The 13,683-nt window shown below is 44.4% G+C and overlaps 1 protein-coding gene across 2 annotated transcripts in view; it reads right to left on the bottom strand.

Annotated features, from left to right (window-relative positions):
- KNTC1 (kinetochore associated 1) overlaps nucleotides 1–13,683 on the bottom strand; it is a 2,501,313-nt gene that overhangs the window by 1,605,549 nt on the left and 882,081 nt on the right. For both annotated transcript variants that reach the window (XM_069619627.1, XM_069619628.1), the window contains exons 32-34: nucleotides 6,608–6,730; nucleotides 5,499–5,571; nucleotides 5,344–5,411 (exon numbers count right to left, since the gene is read on the bottom strand). In XM_069619627.1, coding sequence (XP_069475728.1) covers nucleotides 5,344–5,411; nucleotides 5,499–5,571; nucleotides 6,608–6,730 — 264 coding nt within the window. The remainder of the gene's footprint in view (nucleotides 1–5,343; nucleotides 5,412–5,498; nucleotides 5,572–6,607; nucleotides 6,731–13,683) is intronic.

The raw sequence follows: 13,683 nt of genomic DNA, 5'->3' as shown, positions 1-13,683 counted from the left end.
TTTAGTGGGCGAGATGAAGCTTTCTCCTTCAACTGCACTAGCAGTGATATAGACCTTATATGTTGCTATGCTTGTCTATGTGTTAGGGGTAATTCTCAGAAATGTGCTAATCCCATTCTACCTTAGAGACCCCGAGCTCTTTTGCTGGACTTTAGGAATTTTAATTTCTAACCTTGAGAGAGTGAGACCTTTTTCCCACTCATGTATTTTTTCTGCGATTTGGACTCTGTCTCTTTTGACTTTGGAGTCTGACAAACTCCATAGGCATCATCTTTGCATTGTGACGCACAGCACCTTCAGTGCAGTGGCACAGGGACGTCCCTTATATTTCCCAAGGGTTTAAATACCTTCTCTTGGTAAAACTACTGTTTCCAAGAGCAGTGAAGTGAAATTGACTTTACTTACATTTTGTAACTTTCCAGACCCAGCAAACACTATCTTATCACAGGGTGCTGGAGGGGTTACTTAGTAACCCCTTGGTCTAGTTTTCCATGTAACATTTTTATTTTACTCTTTCTACAATTAATGGCTGGTGGCAGTGATTTTCTTTTTACTACCATTGTGTGTTTTTACCGCGGGCTGCGTTTGCAGCTGCAGTAAGGCACCCATGGGTGCCCATTTTGTCAAAATGGCCCCAGTCTTTTTTCGCCATTGCCAGGATTCACAAGTGAAGCCTGCCTCTGGCTCCAGTATGTCTGGCAGAGGCAGGAAGTGAGAGAGGTGCCCAAAACTCCCTCTGCTTAATCCCCTTGGTCACAGGAACGCACCAAAGGTGATTGGCCGGCTGGCTGTCCAGCAAGGCGAGCCACCCTACTGTGTGATTGACAGCTAGGCTGTGAATGAATGGGAGAAACCTGCATAAAAGGCTAGGCTTTTTGGCTTGGAAGGCAGAGTCGACCACTGGAAGAAGGAATCCAAAGAAGAACTTAGAAGAGAAGCCCGCTGCCACTCCTGGACCATTGGTTTGCCCAGTGAAGCCCTGCTGCTGTGCTGAAGCTCCAAATTAGTTTCGACTAGAGAAGCCCTGCAAGGATGACTTCTCCCCTTCAGTTGGTGGGACCAATCAACTCCAAAATGAACTTGTTCGGACATCCTCCCAGAGCTGGCTGTACTTTGACTGCTGCTGCAGCGGGAACCGAAGTGGCAGGGAGAGGGACTCTGTGCCTTTACCTGTCTCCCAGGAAAGGGATACATTTACTTGACATTGGAAGGTTTTAAAAATACTTGCCTGTTTATGAATGATTTGTTAACCTTCATTTTATTCCCATAGCTAACCTTAGCACCAAACTCAGTATTGCTCTAAATGTACCAGTGATAAATCAGTGTCCAGTGTCCTAGCTATTTAAGTTACCTGAGGGTGTAGGAAGTGTCTGTGTGCCATCCCCCATGGGTATCATCTGATTTAGAGAAACAGAGTGTGTGTTTGAAGTGTATTATAATTGTTACATGTTTTTCAAAGCTTATATAACTGACTGTTAAATTAAGTTAACTTTCTGGAGACATACTGCTTTCAAAGCTAGCAAACCACGCTGTTGTCTTACAATAGAACTCAAGGACTGGAAGCCAAGATCCACTCGGATATATTGGATGGGGCACGAACGAGGCACACCCAAGATAGTTCGCCAAAATTGTCCTTCAATCCCATCCAAAAATGAGAGGTTGGTAATAGTAATGGCTTCAAGACCATGAACTAAGACTGGTGGTGGTATATCAACCATTGGCGGTATAATATCAATATACCTTTCAGAGAGTATCCTGCATAATCTCTTACAAATGTATTCACCATCATGGTGACTTGTTTAGCCCGTCTAACTTTATTCTCAATCAAAAATCTATACCCAATTTTACAATTGAAAAGAACTCCCAAATATGTATACACCTCTGTGTATTCAACATTACCCCATGGTTCTTCCATTTTAACTTTGTTAACTCTCTAGCAAGAAAACAGCATGACCTGCGTTTTTTTTCAGATTGATAGTCAATCCATATTCTTTTGCAAAGCTGCCTAGTTCTTCTAGCATAGCTTTCATCCCTTTAAATCAGTGGTCTATCATCACTAAATCATCCGCGTATAGCATAGCAGATATCATATTTTCAAATTTAGCTGGGCAACTGGCTTTTGTCGCTAGCCGTCTAATCAGATCCACTAGATAGAGATTGAATAGAAGAGCGGCCAAGAGACATCCCCGTTTCACTCCTCTATTCACTCTTTGCATTGTGTTTAGTTGCTTTCATAATTAAGGCAAGTTTGTACACTGTTTTCATGTAATTTAACCAGGATATCTACAAGCCAACTAGGACATGCCAACTTCATCAAAATTTCCCACAATTTACCTCGATCAACACTGTCGAATGCAGATTTAAAATCTACAAAAGTCACATACACAGATGGACCTTTAATGGTTTTAGCTTTGGTGGTTATTGCATCTAATACTCAAATATTCTGAGTAGTGCTCGTACCTCTTCTAACCCAGTTTGAAAAGGACGTAGAAGGCGGTTGGTTTGAGCCCAATCATTAACATGTTCCAGTACAACAGCCGTGAACCACTTGTTGGTCAAGTCCAAGATAAGACAGTAGCCAATAATTCTCTGGCATGGCTCTATCTCCGGCTTTACACACAGGTATTAAAATAGCTTTCTTCTAAGATTCAGGGATGCAGTGCTCCCTACATACATTGGTGAACAACCTAAACAGCACATTGCTCCATAGTTGGGGATCGTATTTCATCACTATAGTTGCAAGTCCATTAATTAATAATTGTTTAATCAAGAAACCTTGAGAATAAGTATTTATTTGAATAACTGTCACAGTGAAACTGTCACAAACCTACTGATCACATTGACCCCTCTGGAGGTAAGCCTGGCTGCTCAGCCACACTACCAACCTGTGTAGTACAGACTTATACCAAAGGTTGAGATCCTATTGCCAGGAGGGCAAGGTTGCTGTAGTGCACCCAAAGGGTACTGCACACAATCTTGCCTAACACTATGTATAACCAATTGCATCTATTCCAATAGTTATCTGTATGTGTATTAAGTGTGAATGAAAGGCCTGTAAAGAGCCAATTGTATTCCAATTGTGAGGCTAGGTGTGTATTATGGCCTTCCTGAGTCCAAGAACTTTTGGTCCGTGTAATAAGGTAAGTGATTCTAGGGTCCTTGCACTGAACAGAAAAGCAAAACTTTACCCTGCTCAGCTACCTTAACCAGGACCTTGCCTCCGTTACCCTGTACCAGCTGCTTGCCTCCATTGCCCGTTCCATACTAAAGTGTTCTGCGTTCCTAATTTCTGCTTTCCTGTTCCATTTGGGGCTCTTAGTGTTTGAGAAGTTTTTCATGATGTCCACACATGTGTCTCTGTGCATTTCTTTGTAGATAGATTGGCTCCTTTAACCTAGGAGATAATCTCTGCTCCTTCCTTTGTCCCGTTTTACCTGTAGTCTATAGTGCATTTCATGTAAAAGTGTGTTGGATTCTGTTCGCACAGAAGGCATCCAATGTGTGTTCTGGCTGGACACACACAGACTTGTCTCATGCAAGTACACACCTTGTTTGTGCCATAGGGCCCATTATTCAAAATAAGAAGGAGGCTGAAAAATGTCTCCATGTCTCTATTCTAATAGATTGTTCCTGAGCTCAACCAAAACCAAGGGTGTGTTCTACGTCATGATGTCCAAAGCAAAATGCCCTGTGTTCCGAAATACTATTCTAGCTCTCACATTCTAAAACAAACTCTAATGGGAAAAATGGTAATTTCACTGACTTTGAAAGTATACAAACGTTCAAGTTGAAAATGGAAAGGCGTAACTCCAACACAAACGTTTGCAAATGGATAAAGTTCATAGTTCCAGGGGATTGGTCCCTTTCACAGGTTTTCTCTTCAATATACTTCAAACTCCTAAGGGTATAAGTCAACCTTGGAATTCTTTGATCGACACAACAACTTGTATAGAAGACAACTTGGCTGCTCGTGCCAATTTCGTAGGATACCTGGTGTACTTCCCCTGCCACGTTTCTTATCCACTTGAATGTAACGCTTTATTCACCAGCTTGACTAATCTCTCCAGCCAGGGCTTTCTCGCATGTTTCATTTGACACACTTGCAAAGGCTTGTTCATGTGCTTCATTTAACACACTTGCAAACGTATATATATCTTGCATTCAATCTGTTATTCCCCCTTTGGAAATATTGGTTTTCAGATTCCCTTTTATGTACTTCAATTACTCTCATTTGTCCTTGGTAAGGTTCCTGAAGCGCCCCGGTGTCCCACTTTCCCTCCTGAGAACTCACCAGCTTTCTGTGGAGTTCTTCAGTTCTCACAGTTAATGCAAAGCAGCACTTCAGGGTCCCGTTCCAACTTTTCAGGCTCAACGACTTTGCTGGCCTGCTTCTGCGTCCTTTGCAGTTCCCCATTTGCCTACTGTGTGCTTTTCCGTATTCGGGTGGCATGGATACTGCTCTCCGGTTCCTGCCATCACCAGGAAGCCTTCCCTCTTCCGCTCAGGGTCTCTACGCGGCGGGCTGGCTCCTACAGTCCTCTTTCCCTGGTCTTCTTCCAGAGCCAGCTGGCTCCATGGGTTTCCCTGCAGCACAGTAGTCTCTTGGTCGGTACCGTGAGGATGAGGCTTTCCCGGGCAGTGTCGCTCCCAGCCAGCAGTTTTTTTTTCATGTTGCATCTCACATCATGCGCTCGTAGCAACTAGAGTGCGTTTTGTGCTTCTCGTCGTTACTGATCCTCATTGCTCCATTCAGCTTTCTCGTTACAGTACTTTGACATGCATGGAAATGATAGTCCGTTTTTGGCAACTTATGTATAGTATATTGGAAGGTATTATAAGTAGCTCCCTTTAACCATCCATGAGACCTATCACAATAGACCATTAGGGCATGGGGAATGTAAGGTGTTTCCCTAAGAAAAGGGTGATACCATGTCTCAACTGATGTGTCACCCCTCTGAGGGTCACCTCCGCCCATGTTTTCTTCCCCTATATAGCTGTCCCCAGGATCAGGCTGCCGTCCCCTGGCCACATGGGAGAGGATACTGCCCGGGAAAGGAGTGACATCACTAGTCTCTTCTTTCTGGTTACACCCGTACTGGGATTCACCTTGTTTGTCCAGAACATGGTTCCCATCCCTTATTGTTCACCATCAAGGTCTGTGTTTTCTTCCTGTTCTATTGTTCTGATTTACCTCATCTATTCTTCCTTCTTGTTTACCCTCCTTATGCATGTGCCTGTCTGTTCCCTTCGATCAGCACAGCCGTCCCAAACCTACCTAGGGTGCCATGAGCACCTCCTCACAAAGGAACACAAATAATGCATTCATAAGTCGAAGACGCCTACCTGTAAACTGGAGAGGGCTTCAAATATTTTTAGCTGTTGCGAACAGTGCTCCGTCTTCAGTCTGTTATCTGCCATATAGATAAAGTTAAATATTACTGATGAAGCTTGCCGAAAATGTGGCCCAGAAAATACATTCACCTCACATTAAACTGTACCTTTTTGACTGAACAGCAACAGTTTCAGACTCTCTACCATTGTTTTTGCAACTGACACTTGATAGGCTTTACCCTGAAGAACAAAAAGAGCACAGTCTCATTACTATCTACACAACTGACCAATATTCCAAAGCACATCAGCAATAAACAATACACTCAGGACCCAAACATAGCATCTGGTTTAGAGATTATGTAAATTTAACAGGGCATCTCGATGTTTTGACTTCTAAAATATTGCAAGTGCACGGTTATAAGGATTGCTATGCCAGGCTAGCAGGAATCCAGTTCCTTGCAACAATGCACTTCTATCAATGGTGTTTGTCAACTGCTACAATTATAGTCTTCTGAGCAGCAAAGAAAAGAAAGTATACAAGGTTGGTGTATGCAGGTACATTACACTGCATGGAATTGCAGTAAAAGCATAAGGGCTGATTCACCTTTTTTTAGACGTCAATCAGATGGCCTTCAAAATGTTGTAAGTCACTCATGCACACATTAGGTCCAACCCACAAAAGATTACAAAACGTGAAATGTATGCATGTAGAGTCCAAATAACAAAAGTGCAATGTACACACGTGCTTCCATACATTACGCAAATGTAAATTCTACAAACATGGGTGTTCGCAGAGTAATCGAGGAAGGAACGGGAGAATGTGCAATGTAAATAAGGGCATAGTTTGGGAACAAACGTGAAACATTTTGCAATGTATTTCCTACACTGGCATGCTCATTTAACAAAGCCTGAATGGGCTTGGGGTAGGTTGTGCAGGACCATTGCTCTATTGTGTAGAAAGACAGCCGGGGGGGGGGGGGGGTGTGTGTGTGTGTGTGTGTGTGTGTGCGTGCGTGCGTGCGTGCGTGCGTGTGTGTGTGAGAGTGAGAGAGAGAGAGAGAGAGAGAGAGAGAGAGAGAGAGAGAGAAGACTACCTGCGTGAGCGGACACAAAATGTTTGAAAGAACACTAACCAGTCGCAAATTACAAATGTCATGGACATGTGTGAGTAATTGCTTTTGCGAGTCAGCTCCATAAACTATTCAAAACATTTATTGGTGAAGTAAAATATATGGAAGACGAACGATATTGCATTATTCCCAAAATTCAACTCAACCTCTTCATCAGAGCTATCCGGGTGTTCCTGCAGGCTTAGTCTTGCCCATAAAGCCAAACGTTCAATCGTTATCTCAGCTTCAAGAGTGGGTAAAGACTTCAATAAAGTCATGCATTCATCTCCCTGCAAAAACAAAGGATGCTGGTAAGAGGACACATTCTCTAAAGAAATTAAAAGGAAACAAAAAAACAACTAGATCTTTCAATTATGTACGCTTGACCTCATTATTTAGGATGTTGAATGATGACCAAAGGTATTCGTGAAGAAATGTCATGCTTTCATGGTTGGAATGTAGAAAAGACACAGAAATCCAGCCAGTCCCAGATGCTCAGAACTTTTTACACCGCTGCCAGAAATGAAGTGGTAATACCAGGAACCTTTCACCTGCAATGGTAGCATGCATTCAAATGAATTCTTGTGGCTTCTGCTGGCTTTTTCCAGGTATGAAAAGGAAACAGAATCCATAGAGATTCAAGCCTTTCAGCCCGCATCAAAACATGATGCAAGCGTTTTTCCTGCATGAAGCAGAATAAAAAAAGCATAGTCTGTGCCCCTGCTCTGGCCAAAGGACTCAAACCAATCCAAAATGTTAAAGAACATAACACGCAGACTGTATGCTTGCCTCTGTCCTTTATGTTCCATGTCATTCAACGCCACAATGGAAATGACTGTGCAAATCTGGGCAGAAACAAACTGCCCAGACTTAGAAAACTCATTACAATAAAACATGGAGACAAATTAAAAATAGACCCGGTGGCCGTGGCCAAGATGGCCGGCTGAGTCGACGTGCTCAGCGAGGTCCCCCATCCCAACAAGTGATATAGGTCCGTTACCCCTAGATTCCCCTGAAACTGTGCAGAGAGTGGATTGCTGTGTAAGGTTAGGGTACGCTGATCTGCTGGACACGCGACAGGCTGAGGAAGCTGCCGGGGGCAGCAGGATCGTGAAGGCGCTGCACTGGCAACATAGCAGTCGCAGTGACCCGCAGGCCCTGAACCCCTGGGTAAAAGGAGCAACGAATCTTCACTAAGCTTGCACGGTGAAGGCTGTGTCAGATCGCAGCGGGACTGCCGGTTACAGGAGAGCTGCAGGTCTCCCAAGTAAGGGAGACACTGGGGGTCAGGTGCTCTTCCTAAGCAAGCTGGGGGCTGAGACAGCAGACTTTCCCACACTTGAGGTAGGCCCCTGAGGAAGGGGAGACGCTGGTGGACTGCTGTAGGGGGAAGTGCGCTGGAGATTCAAGAAGGAGGTGGCCACTCTAAGAGGCAGGAGTGAAGAGGAGCAGGAACGGCCACCAATGGGCTGCAGATAAGGGGGATTTACCAACGCTTGAGCCGGGTGGAAAGGAGGGGTCAAGAGCACCTTACAAGAATCAGAGGCGGGGGAAGCGAGTCAAGGTGAGTGAGGGGCCGGGAGTCAGCTGCCTGATTGCACAGCTGGGAGCCTCAAGTGGGCCATTGAGTGGTAGAACGGGACTCAAAAGCTCTTGATTGCCAGCCGAGTGTGCAGCATGTAAATGGGACCAAAGAAGAGGGGACTGGTTGGGCAGATTAGGAAGTCCAAAGACCAGGCAGTGCAAGGAAAGACGAGTGCCACCACACAATCTACAATCTGGTTTGCACCCCGCGAGACAATTTGAGCCGAAGAAATGCAACTCACAAAGGATAATTGAAAGTCTAAAATAAAGAGCAATATTACAGAAACAGTTCAAATGAAGGCAGAGCACATTAAAGAAGATCTGTCCCAAGCCATAGCAGCGAACAGGAAGGATATTGAGGGTCTGGGAGAGAGGATAATGAAAATGCAGGGGTGATTAATGGAAATGGTGTAGAAGGTCCTGGAATTGTTGTAGCAGGCGCAAACAGCGGAGGAGAGACTGCTGATGCTGGAAGAGAAATGTGAAGATTCAGAGAACAGGTCAAGAAGGCTGAACGGCAGGATCAAAGACCTGAAGGAACCAACAGATCTAAAAAAAAATGTGTTTTGGAACGGTCTGTGGGTCTTGTGGATAATGGACAGGAGTGAGCGGGTGGTAGTGACCGAGGGGCCAAGAGAAGGTTAATGCAGGACTTCTTTGCAAAGTTTTATAGTGTAGAGCCGTATGATGCACAACAACAGGATGCCTATTTAGGGAGCTGGACAGGACCAAAGCCGACTAGTGAGCAGAAGGACTACCTAGCAGCACCAATAACAGAAGAGGAGGTTTGGCGAGCTATAGGCAGACTCAAGCTGCATAAGAGCCCTGGGGCAGATGGCTTACAGCAGTTTTCTACAAAACTTTCAGCAAACACTTAGGGACCACGTTGGCAGTCTTGTTCAATGAGGTCCAGAAAACAAGCTCAAATATCTGCATCTGTGGAAATGGCTCACATCACTAATTGCAAAAACCAGGCAAAGATCTGCAGATGTGCCCATCCTATAGGCCGATGGCGCTTACCAATATGGAAGCTAAACTATACACGCTGGTACTGGCTGCAAGGTTGGAGGGGGTCCTGCCGGATCTGTTTGCACAAGACCAGTCAAGATGTATACAGGGAAGGAACCCATTTGATAAAATAAGGATACTCCCCATCATAGATAAAGCCCCCAGGGTACGAGCTAGGGTCCCCACACTTCTCTTGGTGCTTGACGCAGACAAAGCGTTCAATCGCATAGACTGGAACTATATGTTTACGGTGTTGCAAACTATGGGGGTGGGATTGTACTTCCCGAGGATGGTGTTAGCTAATTATCAGACCCCACTAGCTAGGGTAAAAGTAAACGGTAGGCTATAACTAGAGGAACCAAACCGCAGTTTCCCTTGCTCCCCCCTTTTATTTGCCATAGTGATGAAGCAATTCATGCAACAACAAAAAAAAAATCAGAAAACTCAGCGATAGAGTAGGTCAGATGGGACAGGTCGCAACACAAAATACGATGATTTGCAGCAACATAATGTTAATGGTAACCAATCTGCTGCGGTTGCTGCAAGAAATCATAGAAGTAATTGACAGGTTCTCAAAGGTCTCGGGTTCAAGGTACTTTTTTCCAAATCTGAGATACTGAACCGGTCGGTGGGGTTGGGGGAGAAAGAGCACCTTAAAAGTAAACCCTTTCACTGGGTGGAAGGCCCAGTGCAATAACGGGGAGTGAACTTAACCCCGAAAATGGGCACGCTGTTTAAAGCAAACTATCCACCTTTAATTGGTCAGATCAAGAAGGCTCTGATGAGATGAAAGGCCTGTATGATTCATGACTGGGAAGGATAGTCCTTGTCAAGATGAACATCCTCCCCAGACTCCTATACTTGCTCCAGGCGCACCGTATCCCAATAAAAGGGGCAGTGTTAAAGGGTGTGCAAGGGAAGGTCATGCGCTTTGTGTGCAATGGGAAGAAGCCGCGCATTGGTAAGAATTTCCTATACAAACCAAAAAGTGAAGGGGGAGTAGGGTGCCCAAATGATATATATATATGATATGATATGATATTTATAACACGCTTATACACAAGTGCTTCAAGCGGCGACACAAGTGTTTCAAGGTGCGATGTAGTGAAATACCTTCAGGCGGCGCAACTGCCGGTACTAGCGGAATTGGTAAGGGAGGGCAATATGAAGCATTGGGTGCAGATGGAGCAGGCAGTAACGGGTGAGCGTATGTGGAAAATACTGTGGTTGAAAAGGGAAGACAGGCCCATGGGACTTAGTAAAATCCCCATAACGAGATGCACACTAGAGATTTGGGATAAGGTAAATAGGAGGTACAATCTGGCACCATGGCCATCGCCAAGAACACCCATTTTTAGGAATCCAGTTTTCCCGCCAGGTAGGGAAGATAGCAGATTTACCCGATGGCTGGAAGGAGACCTGAAGGAGCTTGAGATCTGTATAATCTGGCACGATTCAAGACTTTCGATGAATGCTCCCTAGAGTTTGGTCTAAGCAAAAGTGATCTCTTCCAATATCAGCAACTGAAGCATTGGACATACATCTTCGCATTGAGAGAAGGGATGACCTGACTGCTAAATAGTGGGAAAGGACGATCCCAGATTGCGAGACCAATAGAGGTCTCATTTCAGCACTATCTAACAGGTGAAAGTGAACAAGGGTCACTGATGAGTAGTAAGTGGGGGGTAGGTGCTAGGAGACAGTTCACAGATAGGAAATGTGAACAGGGATATTTGGACCATACACATCCGCACAAAGCTAGGAGCTGCAATATAAAATTCTACACAGGTGGCACTACACACCAAGTAAGCTGAACAAAAATGAGACCAACTCCCCGATGTGCTGTTGAGCATGTGGGGAGGAGGGAACAGTGAGGCACTTATGGCGGGGGTGCAAGCAACTGAAAGAATTCTGGCAGGAAGTGAAGTCGAGGCTCAGCGAGATGTTGGGGACTAGCATCACCTTCTACCTAGTTTTGGTAATGCTAAATATCCCTGTGAGAGGAGCATCATGATTTTGGAGAGTTGTGTGCATACCTGGTACTAAGTGCCAAGCGTATCGTGAGGCAATGGCGGAAGAGGGAGGCACTGTCAATTATACAAAGGTATTATACAATAAGGGAAACCCTTAGTATGGAAAAACTGACACCATCTAGCGTGGTTCGGGAGAGTTTGTTCTCCCTCTATAGAGTACACCCTCAAGGATGCCAATCGAGTATACATCTCCACAAGACTGTGGTTACTAGATATTCTACAGGAAGAAGAGTAAAGAGTGGACAGAATATTGATGGAACCTGCAGTTTCTGATCGAGACCGAGGATAGGGGAACATAATAGACAATTAGGGAGTTGCAGATACTATGATGCAGACTATTGTTACTGCTATTTGGTTGATATATAAGCTGCTGAAGATGTATAATTGATGGGTCTATAAGGTGAAATATATTCTCATGGTGAATTGTTTTTAGTTTTTGTTAATAAAGTCTTGGTTGAAGAAACAAAAAATAGGCCCAGCTTGGCATCCAATGAATGAAAAAGCAATCCGAGAGCCACAACGCAATTTCGCTCTTTTGAGAACTGGATTTTCAATGACAATGGATGCCAATTACTGAATCCTAATTATATATCAAAGCAACCAAGAAATATATTAATACAAAATTATGTTTAAGAAAGTTAAAGCTCCCATACTTGATGAGAATAACGAGGGGTACAATAGAAATGAAAAAATAAGTTACGCGAGGCAACAAATCCCGGCCATCAAGCACTAAAAAAAAGAAAGAAAAAAAAAACCTCCCCTCCTCACTCTAGGACCTTGGGTTTCGCAAATGTACTCTGAAATGGTTCACATCCTACCTGGAAGGTCGTTCCTTTAAAATATCCTGGAACTTGCAAACCTCTGAAATCACCCCTCACATCGTCAGCGTCCCCCCAAGAATCAGTCCTTGGACCTCAATGCTTCACCCTCTATAACACTGTTGAAGACTTATCTTGTCCTTTGGCTTTCACCATCACCTCTTTGCTAATGATACTCGAATCTTTTTCTCCTTTCCCCCCCTTCACCCCAGCTATCTCAGAACAGATTTGTAACCGTCTCACTGCAGTTCATGGCTTGATCGTTCTGCGCTGCCTCATGCTGAACTCTCTAAAAACAGAAGTCTTCCTTCATCCAGCTTCTAATGCTATCCCCCTTACACGCCCCTCCTCTCATTCTCGCCTGACCTTCTTGCTCCCTCACTGAAAGTTTGCAACCTCGAGACCTCTTTGATAGCTACCTCAAACAGCAACAATTCACCACCACCACTGCTGCTCCCATTAACCTTTGCAACATTTGGAAATATATGTCAATTTGTTACTAACCACTCTACGAAAACTAATCTCCTACCCTCATGCTCTGTAAACATGACTAGTGCTTAATCCTACTCCTGGGCCTTCATGTCTACACCTTGCTACCTGTAGACAAAATCCTCAAGTTTGCTACCCGCACTCCCTGCAACCTACCCAAATCCTCCACCACTTCTACCTACTGACAAAATGTTGGTTGCCTCTATGTGCAAGGGCCCCTTTTCAAGTTCCTTCTCTCTCCTAGTCCACAAAGCAATCAATAGTCTTGCTCCTCAGTGTCTGATTGTAGCTCTGTTTACTCACCATCTTGTTCCCTCTGCTCAACCTCTGCCCTCAACATCACTGTCCCATGCCCCCCCACCTCCCAGGCCTCATCTCGCCTCCCATCATTCTCCCTACTCGCCTCACTCCACTGGCACCCGCTGTCCCTCACAATCAAAGCCAGTCCAATTGTGGATCTCTTCAAAGCTCAGCTTGAACTGCACTGACTGTGAAGGCATCATGAAGCAAGTCACAGATAACAGATTCACTTTTCTTAAGAAAAAGACTATTAGTCTTTATTTGCCTGGATGGATTAATGCCCAACTTTCACTACCTAAAGAAACTATGAATAGTCTGTCTCTAAGTTCAGCAAAAGTCTGTGTCCAAAACCTACACTTACCCTCACAACTAAAGCTATACAATATGTATGGATGTCAGCATTAAAAGAAAGTGTTAAAATTAACGTTCTGAGCTTTTTCAAGCTCTGGCTTGTTTTCAGCTTCACCTTTCTCAGGTTCAACACAATCCACAGAAACCTCAAGCGTTCAACTTCCCCAAGTGTAACACAGTTCAAAGTCTCGGGTTTCCATTCCTCAAGCAGGCAGCTCCTCCACTCGAACAGCTTTGAGCCTCTTGGCTGTAAGACTGTTGTCAGTTTAACTTTGCAATCCTCTATGCTCTTAAATGGCTAAAACAAAGGCTTTCTTTCACTTCAGAAATTATCATGCGCCATATCCTTTGTATCTTGGCTTTCTTTGGTTTTTTCTCCAGTAGGGCAACTCTGTCTAGGAGCAGTTGTAGGACCACGTGGTCCACCCATTACAGGTCACGCAACCGATAACACTTGGCCCTTTGTGATGCTCTTGGATTTCCTTGGCCTACACAGGTTTTATCCCTGCACCTGTGTCAGTAATTCACATTAATTTCACAATGGCAGTCTCTTGGATTTGCCACAACTTGTATTCAAGTCACTCTTTACTTGGCTTTTCTTAATGTCCATTCAATTTCATCAACTTTTCACACTTGCTTTTCTGCCTAATTTAATAATGC

The sequence above is a fragment of the Ambystoma mexicanum genome, chromosome 10 (genome assembly GCF_040938575.1).
Source record: "Ambystoma mexicanum isolate Mex_15411 chromosome 10, UKY_AmexF1_1, whole genome shotgun sequence".
Classification (NCBI taxonomy): domain Eukaryota; kingdom Metazoa; phylum Chordata; class Amphibia; order Caudata; family Ambystomatidae; genus Ambystoma; species Ambystoma mexicanum.
Note: the sequence above shows the minus strand (reverse complement) of the source record. Positions and strands in the feature narration are given on the sequence as shown.